General features: G+C 46.2%; 1 protein-coding gene across 1 annotated transcript; it reads right to left on the bottom strand.

The window, feature by feature from the left end:
* Nucleotides 1–1671: 1671 nt before the first annotated feature.
* On the bottom strand, nt 1672–12036 carry sdf4 (stromal cell derived factor 4). The gene is made up of 7 exons (XM_088617613.1): nt 11765–12036; nt 10849–11214; nt 8508–8644; nt 7004–7117; nt 5697–5855; nt 4962–5137; nt 1672–3493 (listed from the first exon to the last, which is right to left on the bottom strand). Exons 2-7 carry the CDS (start codon nt 11142–11144, stop codon nt 3317–3319), a joined length of 1059 nt encoding a protein of 352 aa, XP_088473739.1. The 5' UTR covers nt 11145–11214; nt 11765–12036; the 3' UTR covers nt 1672–3316.
* Nucleotides 12037–12857: the final 821 nt, after the last annotated feature.

Here is a 12857-nt window from a genome sequence, read left to right as displayed (position 1 = left end):
ACATCATTCACTCATGTAACTGTTTGCCAGGATTCCCTACGCCTGCGCGTTCCCACATTCCGCTGGAAGGACAAGAAGCAGTCTTTCAACTCTGAGGCCAGCCCAGTGACCAGCATTAAAGCCACAGGTTCCTGTCCCTGAGGAAAAGGTCATCAGGTGGCATGTTTTCATTTGACATAGAAGGCACTGTACTCGCTAAAACAGAGTTTCAGTGAGGAGGAAATTGCCAGGACACCAAATATGAAATCAAACACTACAGAAACACAAAACAGAAAAACTGTTATCCGTCCATATCCTAGCCAATTCTCTTGATTGGGTAGAAGCTTCCATCCAGCCCCTTTCAATCCAGGGTTGCAGGGCAGACAGACACAGACATGCCCACACCCACCTCTGAGGGCCGATGGTCCCCAGATGCCAATTAACCTGCCAATGCGTCTTCGGTAAGTATCAAATATGGGAGGGTGAGTTACTGTATGTCCCTTAATCATACACGCCCTGTACTGTAGTATGTAGTCCGACAGTACTGTATATCGCTGTACTTTGTGAAACAGTGTATGTGAATTTAGCATTTTGCAACAGTTCTCTGCAACAAACTCTCAGGAAAGTTAAGTCCCTACCGTATTAACACAACTACTCTTTGAACAACCTGTCACATCATAAAAATTAGTTTGCCTCAGGTATGACCTACCTGAATGCTGGGGAGTGTTTCAACGGAGTTCCTGTGAAGTGGTAAAGTTGGTCTGATCCTGGTGGCCTCCTGTCGATAGCATCGGTGTGGTCAGCACTGATGGCCTTTGGAATAGATCCTAAAAAAAAAGATTCTCACAGCAAGACCTCGCCCAAGGTTGTTTTCCTGAATTCATGCCATTGTAACGCCAGCACTGGGACTTGCATTGTCCTGCTGAAAAATCGACACTTCCGGAACCAGAGTTCCGGGCTCACAGGACAGAAGGAATGTTGGCTCAGGGACTTGTGACCATCAAGGTGACCCACAAATCTGCACAAAAAAGCTCTTGCTTTGAAGCGGCAAACAGCTTTCACTGGTGAATAAAACACTTCAGCACTCATTCTGCTGCTGCTTCAGATGTTTTCTGGCCGACAGAAGATGGCTCTCTTCTTAGCTGTCGGTATGATCCCTGAACATTAGCGTCTCCGGGGGTGCATATTCTCTAGAAAGAAGCATGCAGATGTAGCACAGGGAGTACCTTCAGGTGAACCTGACATTCCCGGGCCTATGTGGTGACCCCCTGCCTTCCAGAATAAAGTATCCTTCGGTGTTGGCTTTCTGGTTTCTCTACTGATTTAAGGAGAACATCCCATTCTCACACACAAACTACCTTCAGTTCTATTGATAACAACCAGGCTAATGTTAAAACACCAAATTTAGCATGGGCATATCTTTGGATCTGGGCAATTTTTACACAATTAAATACCAAACACTGAGCACCCAGCATTAGTTGCTCACACATATCTGCCCCCTGCTTGGTTGACATTACGTGCATGCCCAGTGAAAAACAATTATGTAAAAACAGACTCATGCTTTCATTGTGCTTCAGCAAAGTTCAAGGACCTTTCTGTCTGGTAACAAGTGGTACAGAATATATTAGCATAATTGTTGGGACTCAACCTGAAAGATATGTGATGCTGGACAAAAAAGGTTCTGCAACTTGCCACTGTTGCTGATATTTACACAGACTTTTATTATTTTGAATCATCATCATCATCATCATTATGTAGATCTTTTGCCACTCCACAAAAACACAGTCTGTTAATGGCACAGAACAAATATATCATGAAGTTCAAAACCAGAGAAGAAAACCTAGCATGAATGGAAAATTGAAAATTATGGTAGGCCAAATATATGGACAAACTATTTTCCTTTTTTTTCTGTCGGGACATTTTAACTTAACTTTTTACAACTTTAAGCACTGTCTGTGTGTGTTTTAAAGCTCTGAGCTTTAAACCCCAAATTAAAGCATGTAGATTTGTATGAACTTGCACAGTTCCTGGTTTCTACTGAATCTCAAGAAAAGCTACCCATGTATCTGTACAAAAAGGACAGAGCTCAGTTGTTAAGGTGCACTAAAAAAAGTTTCTTAAAGCAATTCTTAAAGGTTCATATTAATGCAAGGATACATACATCAAGTGTTACAGAGAAGCCAGACCTGGATTCTGATTAGCTGTCATAAGGCATGAGACAACACTGACTCTTGTCAGAAAGTGTCGAAGGTCTCTTGTAAAATGCTTTACAGATTAGATGACAAAACACAGGAAATCCACAGATCATTTTTGAAGCTCTGAGAAACAATCTGTCATACCAAGAGAACAATTTTAAACGACAGTTTTCAAATACTACAAAAGCTGCAAGATGAACCCCTTAGCTGTTGTTGAAACGTACCAGTATTTAGCCTGGAGTTTTAAGCATGCTATAGGAATCTATCATTTGGTTTCCTTTAGCTCCTAGCCATACCTCTAAGAGGAATAAAACCAAAGTTTTTATTTAGTGGTAATCCATTTTATGAAAGGGCACTGCAATGTTAGCAACAGTGAAAAAGGAAATCGGACTGTTATTTATTCACTAATGAGGATGGACTCGTACAAATGCACAGGCCCTCGACAATAAGGTGGGCTCTGAAGATTACTCTTATATCAGCTTGAACGGATGTAATCACAACCACACAATAAAGTAGGCCATCCAGCTTCTGTAATGCACTGAATTCATCTTAAGGAATGGAAACGAGCAAGAAATCCAGAAAAACGCACGGTCAACAGTGACTTTCCTGTCTGTTGTCTGATTGCACACCTACTTAAGAACTCGATTTTAGTAGAACAATCATACTGCTTTCACTCTCCTGCACCAGAGTTAGGCAAATCCCAGTCTTTTAGGGCTGTAGTCTCTCTGGTTTTCATTCCCCTTCTTACTTAATTGAAGTAATCAATCAGATAAGAAGCCAATCAGCCATGTTTTAGATCTTAAGCTGCTAATTGAAAAGTACCTTTAAATCATGCAGGACTCTGGGCTTTCTGGGCTGGGGCTGCCCATCCCAGCTACAGATGTACCGCAGAGGGGAAGTACATCATCAGGGCCTGAGGAAACGCAAAGCGAGGTCACCGCAAATCATTCCAGATCAGATCCGAGCGATCCGGCACCAGGATGAAGCGCACGAGGACAAGAGGCAGTCCGATGCACGAGGCACATGCTGTTGCTCCGAGAGTGTGGGATCGACTCGCCGTGAAAAGTCGACATACTTTGCTGGGAACGCGGTGGGGATTGGGGGTGGGGGTGGAAGGGGGAGGGGAGGGAGAGGGAGGTTTCTCAGAACTCCTCGTGCACGTTGCGGGCGTAGTCCATCAGCTTGCTCCCAGTGAAGTACTCGCTGTACTTGAGGATCTCCTCCAGCTCCAGGTTGCGGTTCTGGTTCTCGTCCGCCACTGCGATCATCTGCTTGGCCTCATTCAGGGCGTTGTACTCGTTCATGGGGTCCATGTACTCCTAGAAACCAGAGAGCCAGCTGTCATACAGAGCTGATTCCTGGGGAGGGCGGGGGGGCACGTTCTCCACTCCACCATCAAACTCAAACACCAGAAGCAGCTGACAGGGTACATCTGGGGGTTGGCAGTGTTCCCTACCTAGTTTTTTTACCTATTTTAAATATACCCCAAAGGCATCATCAGGTTCCGGCATGTGCCTGCTACCTAAAAAGAATCCGATTTATAGAGCTGATCTCTCAATTTATTTCACAAGGGCGGAAGGACATCTTGCTTTAAGAGGATGACGAGCAAGAGGCATGAGGGACAAGCTGTCGCTCTGTGCAACCCACTCTAGGTTTTACAAGCTGCATGCTCTTGTAAAAAAACAAAATCACGCCTTCTTCAGGGCATGCCAACTCTACATTCATTGTGGAGATTTATTTAATATGCATGAGATCTACACACGCTTCAGCTGCTTTGCAAAAGGAATCTTCACTTGGAATGATCATATCTCGTATGATCTGCTAACCTGCTGATTGTTTTCTGAAATGTTTTTAAATCCGAGGCTGTACTGCCTGCGACACTGGAGAAAGCTGGGAGTTCAAGCAGGAAGCAATGACTCGCATCTATAGAACTGTGATTGAGAACGTGCTCCCCTTCTCAATAACCGTGTGGTACAGCAATACAACCGTGCAAGAGAGGAAACAGCTGGAAAGGCGCATCAAAATGGAAAGCTAGGAAAAACCCCTCCCAGCCTGCCAGCTCCTTTTTTTAAATGTCTCCCTTCTCCCTTCAGGGACGAAGTTTCAAAGCATCAGATGCAGAACCGTTCAGTTCCGAAGTTGCACCTATCTATGGGGCATTTAGTACCTCAATATGGACAGTAGATCTTGGACATTGCATTGACTGAATACTAAGTACAGGACAGTCTCGATTATCCGACATAACCAATCAACATGCTATATGCTGTATGAGTGCAAATGCATAATATTGTAACAATAATTGTTTACACTTATATAGTGCTTTTCTGGACACTACCTGGATGAGGTCATGACTGGTAAGGGCCAATGGAAAATGTGGCCAGGACACCGGGGTTACACCCCAACTCTTTTTTGAGAAACACCCTGGGAATTTTATTGACCACAGAGAGTCAGGACCTCAGTTTTACGTCTCATCTGAGGGATGGCACCTTTTTACAATATAGTGTCCCCGTCACTACACTAGGGCATTAGGACATTTTAGAATTATCTGACATACTATTGGTCCAGTTTAGGTCAGATAATCAGGACTCTACTGTCCTGTCTTTGTGTAAGTTCAGTGTAATGTGTGTTTTTGTGTAAGTGTAATACATAATTTTTTTTGTTATCGCTGTGTTTTTCTTATCTTGGCTGCCCTGTAGCGAATTCCATCCACCTCTGCTGCCTTGGCAACGGAGGACTGAACTGGATAAATGCGTCCCAGGAGGAAGCAGGCGTAAGAGAAGAGCCCACCTCCAGCTCCTCCATCGTGACGATGCCGTCGCGGTTGGCGTCGATGACTTCCTGGAACTCCTTCTTCCTTTCTCGCACCCAGTCGTCATCGATGTCCTGGGCCTGCTGGTTCTCCACGGTGCCCATGGGCAGCGAGATGAACTCGGAGAGGGTCAGCTTTTTGTCTCCGTCTTGATCTGCAGCACAAACATCTTCATTCAGTCCTCTGGGGACCGTGCTGCACTCGGTCTAAATCCTAACTGTAGCGGTACACCCCTCAGATTTAGGGGATAGGGATTATTATTATTAGCAGCAACTGAAATACAAGACATTTAATTTATGAGCACTTGGCAACACCCAGTTCCTATTTGGTAGCTCTTACACACAAGGCACTAAGGGTAATACCTAATACTATACTTTAAGGTGTGCTCATTTTATGCTTTTAATGTTTTAAAATGGCAAAATTCAACCATTTTGATTGCAGACTGCAGTCCACTTATGTAAAGTATATCATGCTGTACATATTCTATCCATTCTAGCGTAGCACAACCTAAGGGCCCTGCTCGTCTTGGGGATCAGCAGTTCAGCAGCTGAACTTACAGCTCTAAAGCATCTTCCCCTGCTGTGAAGCAGGAGACAATGCAGCACCATGGGAGAGCTGGGAAGAGCTGCAGGGAGTGGGAACGGCACTCAGAGGGGTTCAGAATGTGGGGGGGGGCCCCTGGAGGGGAAACACGGACAGGGGCGGGCACGCACCCAGATCGCGGACGATCTCCTTGACCATGAACTTGAGCATGCCGCGGCTGTGCTCGGGGTGCAGGAAGGAGAGGAACTCCTCCTCGTTGAGGAGCTGGTCTGCCGGGGGGCCGTCGGCCTGGAACCAGCGGTCCTTCAGGTTATCCAGGACCTCCTGGGCTGCAAACGCGGGGCAACAAACAGGGCGTTACGCGAAAGCACCTCCCCTGCCGCCCGTACACAACCTGTACCGGCCCAAACTGAAGGGAAGAAAAACACTAGCACACCACCACACCACCACACCTGGAGGAGCTGTTCCGTCACCTGCTTTGGTCTTGTGCATTTCGGTTCTAGTTATCAAGCCACAGCAATCAATCTCAAGAATCTGGTTCCTGTTGAGCGATGTGGCCCACAGGTGTTAAGAGAAATACCTCCATCAAAACTATGGGGCATTTTAAGTGCCTGTAATTAGCATTTCTCCAAGGAGCTGAGGCTAGCAACACTCAGCTCTAGTCTCGAGGAAAGATGCCTGCAGTCCTGATGGTGATTGGATCTCCTGAGCAGTGGTAGCAGAGTGGTGTGTGCAACTGCATTTTCATCAAATCCTCATGCGTTATATCATGCTATATCACTGCTGATTGTCTCTGACTCAAATGCGCGTGGCAGAGCTCAGAAGACAGAATCCATAAAGTCACACAGTCTAAGGTACACAGTGGGGTAGGCTTCCACTGAAGCAATTTTTGTGCAATTCCTTGTTCTTTGTGCAATTTCACAAAACAGAAAACATTGTGGTTGGAAAACGCTTGGGATTTTTGGTCATCCGCAGGAAACACTCAGTTAATATCTCTCAAATACTTCCTGTCACACCACTGGCTTCAATTGTGGGTAAAAGTAGGTATGAAATAAATAAAGATCTCAGTGTTATTATTCAGTATTAAAAAAAACCCATGAAATCTTCTTCTTTAGAATGGTCTTTATATTAATTGGTTCTTTTATATAACCCTTTGCTCCTACTGTATTCAGTACCCACATCTACTGTCTCCTCTCACTGTGTATTTTCATTGTGTATTGTGTACATTTTCAGAAACCATCCTTCGAGTCCATGTGTAGTTAAACACAATCATTCCTCTCCCACTAGAATAATGCATGACAAAAGTATTCATTTTCATTTCACAAGAAAGATCCACAATGTGGGAATGGGTACTTTAACATGCTAAAACAATCAAACAATTATACAGCGGTCTTGTCAGAATTCACTCTTCAGTGTTTGATGCTGAAAGCACGTCTAGTCATTCCAGTAGGATGAGATGAAACACCACTCAACTTACTTTCTTCGTCCACTTTCAGCTCCTCGTTATTCTTAATTCTTTCCGCAACTTCCTTCTCGTTGAAGCCTTTACTTGCCAGAAACTTAATCCGGTATTCATCCCAGGTGACGTGTCCTAATCAGGCCAAGAAACAGAAAAAAGGAAAGCCTTTCTTCATACTGATGAGAAATTCAATGGCATCGCTCGTGTCACTGAAGTATTAAGCCCCAGGACTCCAGGGCTGGATGGAATCTAGACATTAGGCTTTGCGGGATATTGAAGCAGTAATCTCATGTAATCTTATAACACGAATCCCAGAAAACAGGCAAACAATCTGTATTGGCCCAATATTTACTGATGGAACTGCTTCAGGACAGGCACTGAGGAACACTGCCCTGACAGGGACTGATGTTAACCATACTGTGACAGAATGACAGCTCCTGTCCCGCTTTCTAATTTAACAGGTTCATTCCGAGAACAACCTCACAGACTACTAGCGCAAGGGCCAGTTTTGGGAAAATAAACTTGACTAGAGTGAATAAAAGCCAAAAAGCCATTTACAGATTCAAAAATTGTAAATGAATCCAGAAAAACCTACCCACGGGAAACAAAACAAAAAAAAACAGGTAGTAGACAGTTTTCTCTCAACAGTATTGAACAACGCAAAACAATTGGTGAGATCATAACATAAATCTATATGACTGAAGAACATGATAATGGCTATAGCATGGTTCAGTTTGAGCATTTCAGCTAAACAGCCATATCACCCTGCAACTCACAACTGGCAGCCCACTGAAGCTCAGCAAGTGTGAGCCTGGTCAGTACCTGGATGGGAGACCTCCTGGGAAAAACTAAGGCTGCTGCTGGAAGTGGTGTTAGTGGGGCCAGCAGGGGGCGCTCACCCTGCGGTCCATGTGGGTCCTAATGCCCCAGTATAGTGACGGGGACACTATACTGTAAAAAGTCGCCATCTTTTGGATGAGACGTAAAACCGAGGTCCTGACTCTCTGTGGTCATTAAAATCCCAGGGTGTTTCTCGAAAAGAGTAGGGGTGTTACCCCGGTGTCCTGGCCAAATTTCCCATTGGCCCTTACCAATCATGGCCTCCTAATAATCCCCATCTCTGAACTGGCTTCATCCCTCTCCTCCCCACTATGGCTGGTGGGGCTACACACTGGTGGTAGTGGAGGGGATCCCCATTACCTGTAAAGCGCTTTGAGTGGAGTGTCCAGAAAAGAGCTATATAAGTGGCTGTAAAGAGGCTGGATCTGAAGATGGAAGAGACACAGCGCACCGTCAAAGCAATCTGGAACACAAACAATCCACTCCAGACCACAGCTACGGCGCATCACAGAAAATGGTTGCCTAGGGACCCTTTCAAATACAGAATACCGAGGACTTGTTTGATCAGCTGCATCAGTGTATTTAAGGCCAACCTGACACTGTCTTGTAAAACATCCGTAACACGAATGCCTTCGACTTCGGTTTTAGGGAAACGGTGTAATTTGAGGGTACAGTCTCCTACCATCGCCATCGGGGTCAACGGCTCGAAAGCTCAGCTTGTTTTCTTTCACGGCCTGCTGGAAGTGTTCCTCCGTCTTCTCCATGATCCAGCGCTGCATCTCCTTGGCGCTGACGCTCTTATCCCTGTTGATATCCACCCTGTGAGGGCGACACGCGACCTCGTCAGCCACTGGAGGGGAAGGCGGGGGGGGGGGGAAACGTATTTTGTCTGGCAACATATATGAACAAGGCTGCTACACAACAGTGGGAACCATGTTGTCATCCACGGAGGTCAAAATGAAAAATAAAAGGGCGGCGCAGTGTTGAGGCAGCGCTGGGGCCCTGGCGTCTATTTCAGACACGGGTGCCGTCTGTGTGGAGTCCCCTTGGTCATGTGGGTTTCCTCCGGATGCCCTGGTTTTGTGCCACAGTCCAAAGACATGCTGGCAGGTTATTTGGCTTTTGGGAAAACTGGCCCTGGTGTGAGTGTCCCCCGTTTTGGACTGTCGTCCTGCCCAGGGTGTACCTTGCCTTCGCCCGCTGCTGGCCAGAATAGGCTCTGGCTCCCCTGTGACTCTGGATTGGGAGAAACACTGTCTTTTTTCAAGAAATGGCTGGATGAGATTCTCAGATCAGTTAGCTACTAACGACCAAACAGCCTCTTTGTAACCACGTTCATACAGCCACCAGGTCCTCTTAATGCAACACCCATAGAGAAGATTTCTGGTAAAACACACAACTGCATAGACCTGGTTTATAACTGACCTTATCAAAAGCAAGCCAGTTAATGCATAAAAAGCCAGAGGAGTCATCGCCTGTGAAATTTAAATGCGGTTTATCAACAAATTCATGTTTTTGTTAACATTTTCCATCCGTGCAATAATAATGATGACAGCAGAGAACTGACTTGCAAAGTCAATGATTGGCTTTTGGCCTCAGAGTCCATAACTTTATAAAGGAACTAAAAAGAAAAACATCCATCCATTTTCTAACCGCAATATCAGGATTGCGGGGGAGCTGGAACCTATCCTAGCAAGCAACAGGCACAAGACAAGGTACATCCTGGACAACATACCAACTCATCTCGGGGCAGACAGACACAGATGCTCACCCTCTCACACCAGAAGCCAATTCACCTTCCAGTATGTCTTTGGACTGTGGGAGGAAACCGGAGCATCCAAAGAAAACCCCATGAGAACCAGTGGAGAGCATACAAACTCCACACAGACAGCACCCCAGGACCCCAGCACTGTGAGGCAGCAAAGCTAACTGCTGCGCCACTCTGCCATTCTGGACCTACAACTGTCTGAGAAGACGGATCAAAGCCCTGACTACTCTGACTGAGACCCTCCTAAGCTTCTCCAAACAGGACTTCTGCTCACTGCTGCTCCTGTCCTGTGGCCCTGCTGCTCCAGAGATGCCCCCCATCCTTCAGTTGTCCCACAGACAGCTCCCAGTCCCTCCCGTCTCCCCACGACCCCTCTTGGCCTCCTGTCCCCCCTCCTCAGCTGTGCCAACTCTGAGACTCACCTTCCTGGGCTTGCACTCAGAAACTGGCACTGCACCCTAGTAACTGTAAATGTAATACTGTTTTATATCGTATTAAAACTCCTGCACTGCCACTCAGCTGTAATTGGGGTTTTTCTGATCGTAACTCTTTTTATATCTGCCTTGCTCTTTAATATTACTGTTGCTGTTTTTTTTAATACAATGGCACTAATAAAAGGGCTTTGATGGAGGGGAGTATGATCCAGCTGACACCCTCCAGAGCTGGAAGCAGAACCACTACTCAGTTGTGTAATACAAACCCAAATGAGTAAAGAGCACCCAAGAGGGGACAATGAGCTTCACCTTATGTGGATCAGAACCGGTTTCTAAGAACAGGGCCCTGGGACCACTGACTCTTCCGGTTTTCATTCCAAATGAGCTGTTATTAACAAGGGCTGCTCGCTCAGTCCTTGGCTTAGGACATCACCTGCTTTAGGAGACGCCCTCCAAGAAAGGTCTTCAAATTAAGCACACTGTTGCTCTAAATTGATCCTAATGGGTGCTAAGTTACAATGTGCTGAGGCAGGTCAGAAACCCACCTGCACACCACAGGAAGGCTCAGTGACTTAGGCTCCGGACTGGTGCGAGACTATACTCCAGACAGAGGGGAATGATCAAATCCAGCACTATGCACAGAGAAAAGCTAACCTGCATCTCATCTACCTTTCAAGGAGATGAAACAAGCTGTACAAGCAATGCAATTAAAGGGTCCCATTAAGACCTAATGAAGCACTCGGCTGGAAGGAAAACCACCAAAGAGGACTGTGAACTATCCTGAACTGTTCTCTTGAAACCATCATCAAACCAGCTCATACTTGCTGAAGATCTCGATCAGCTTCCTGCGGTTTTTCCTGGGCTCGGAGTCCTCCTCGAACTCCTCCATCTCCTTGCCCAGGAAGACCTCCTGGTGGAAGTCCTTGTTGAGGTGCCCGTCCATCTCCATCTTCACCCCGTTCAGGTGGTCCAGCGGCAGGATCTCGTTGTCCTCCTTGCTGCTCGGCGACTTGTCCTTGAGCGCGGACATGTTGGCCGGCCGGGCGTGAGCCCCCGTCAGGAGGGACACCGTGAAGACAAACAGGTGCACAGAGCCCGCAGGCCAGCAGAGAGCCATCCCCACTGTCGCTGAGTGGCCTCGTCTACAGGTCTCCCCAGTCCCACAAATCCGGCAGAGAAACAAATTGCTGGGAACAGGACATTAAGAAACCTGCATTAAGGAGGGCACCAACTTTAACCCACTGTGTGATGACGAAACACGATGCAAGATACAGGTTCTCTTTCGTAATCATACTAAGGGGGTAACAACTGGATATTACCCAACAAATCTCTCTGTTGGGCCGTTGACCGTTTCGTCAGCCTGATTGCCCAATCCTTAATCTGATCTCAGCAGCCGCCGTTTTCACATTTTCCGGCAAAAGCTGACGTGGAAAGTGAAAGTCCGATCTCGGCGTCGCTATCGACCGCTTGCATCTCGCTATCGGAAATACGACCGATGAAGATCTGCCGAGGACCGTTTTGCATACGTCTTGCGAAACACGGGTTAAACTTCCGAGTAACAGTTGCTTGCATTTCAAGATCGCGCTTTTTTATTTTCAATCCAAAGGGATACCGAAACGCTTCAGGTGCATCCCTTTTTCAAGCGTGAAATTAAGCTTAAAGAACCGCCGCATTCATACAGTACTAAATCAAATGCGAAAACTCATTTTAAAATATTAACAAGGATGAATAACCTACCTCCTGACACCCCTTTTCCTGTATACCCAGGTGAAGTCCCACTGAAACGGACGTAGAAACGGCAAATCAGTCTGTATCTCTGCTGCTCCCTGTTTTATGTCGTCCTAGTTCCTGTACACGTGGCTATTTCTATAAATATCCCACTGCCGTACCTCCCCTCTCAATTCAAACCAGATCCGCAAGAGCTTCCAGATTTATGGCACAGACGCTCAGGAAATATCGAGCTCGCTCCCACTTCCTAGACGAAGGCCCAGCCCCCGTAACCTACAACACAAACCCACGCCAACGCCAACAAGCCTCTCCAATCCTAGGTGACTGGCCTGCAGCCGGAGGAAAATTGCAGCCGAGCAAATGTCCTGCGCCCTCTGGCGGAGAGATGTGGTTTTTCGGTCTAGGGCATCACTAATTAATGGGAGTTGGGGCTTTCATAAAATAAAATCTGTGTAGCTTTCCTGCGTTACCTTTCTATAAAAATCAATCAGTAGTATTTACAGACATATATGAACATGAAATAGCATGACAGGAGAAAAGTAATCCTTTGAAGAAAAATACCAAAAAAGTAACACTTTATTTCTAAACATGTCACAACTTGGACTTAGTTATTGCAAATGACACCTTTGTTTCCCACTTATCCTACCTGGACCTAGGCCTTTCTGATCTCCTAGCCGTTCTCTTTTCGATCAGGGATCCACTGTCTCACGTTTTTCACCCTCACACTCTGTATGTTTCTGCAACCGGCGATCAGCTGACCAGACTGGGTTTGCTGATTCGGCTCTGTCCTCATCGTCTTGCTTCTGTAAAACTCTGTCACACTGGAAGAGAAGGCACAAGCATTTCATAGCTCTCTTTTCACCACTCTAGAAAGCAGGTGGCATCTTCCAGGCTTGACTGTATATCGTAAGTCGTGGATGGAGCACTTGAATACAGGGATGCAATAGAGTCTTCCAGCTTCTTCACCCTAGTTCCAGCTTTTTCTCCCACATCCTTGAAAGCAACCATAACAATCCTAGTTTTTTAGACAATAACACAGTACAGAAACTGCACTTATTAACACTAACAATCTTTTTATGGCTTCTGATTACAGTTCTCTGTC

This window comes from Lepisosteus platostomus, chromosome 23 (genome assembly GCF_059453375.1).
Source record: "Lepisosteus platostomus isolate fLepPlt1 chromosome 23, fLepPlt1.hap1, whole genome shotgun sequence".
NCBI classification, from domain to species: Eukaryota; Metazoa; Chordata; class Actinopteri; order Semionotiformes; family Lepisosteidae; genus Lepisosteus; species Lepisosteus platostomus.
The sequence above is the reverse complement of the archived record's forward strand: the minus strand, read 5'-3'. Positions and strand labels throughout refer to the sequence as shown.

Coding starts and splice junctions, on each gene's coding strand:
- sdf4 (XM_088617613.1), bottom strand. CDS start 11,144: ATGGCTCTCTGCTGGCCTGCGGGCTCTGTGCACCTGTTTGTCTTCACG. Junction 8,645..10,848: donor CTGATCGAGATCTTCAGCAA/GTATGAGCTGGT, acceptor TCGCCCTCACAG/GGTGGATATCAACAGGGATA. Junction 3,494..4,961: donor TCACGATGGAGGAGCTGGAG/GTGGGCTCTTCT, acceptor TCTGGTTTCTAG/GAGTACATGGACCCCATGAA.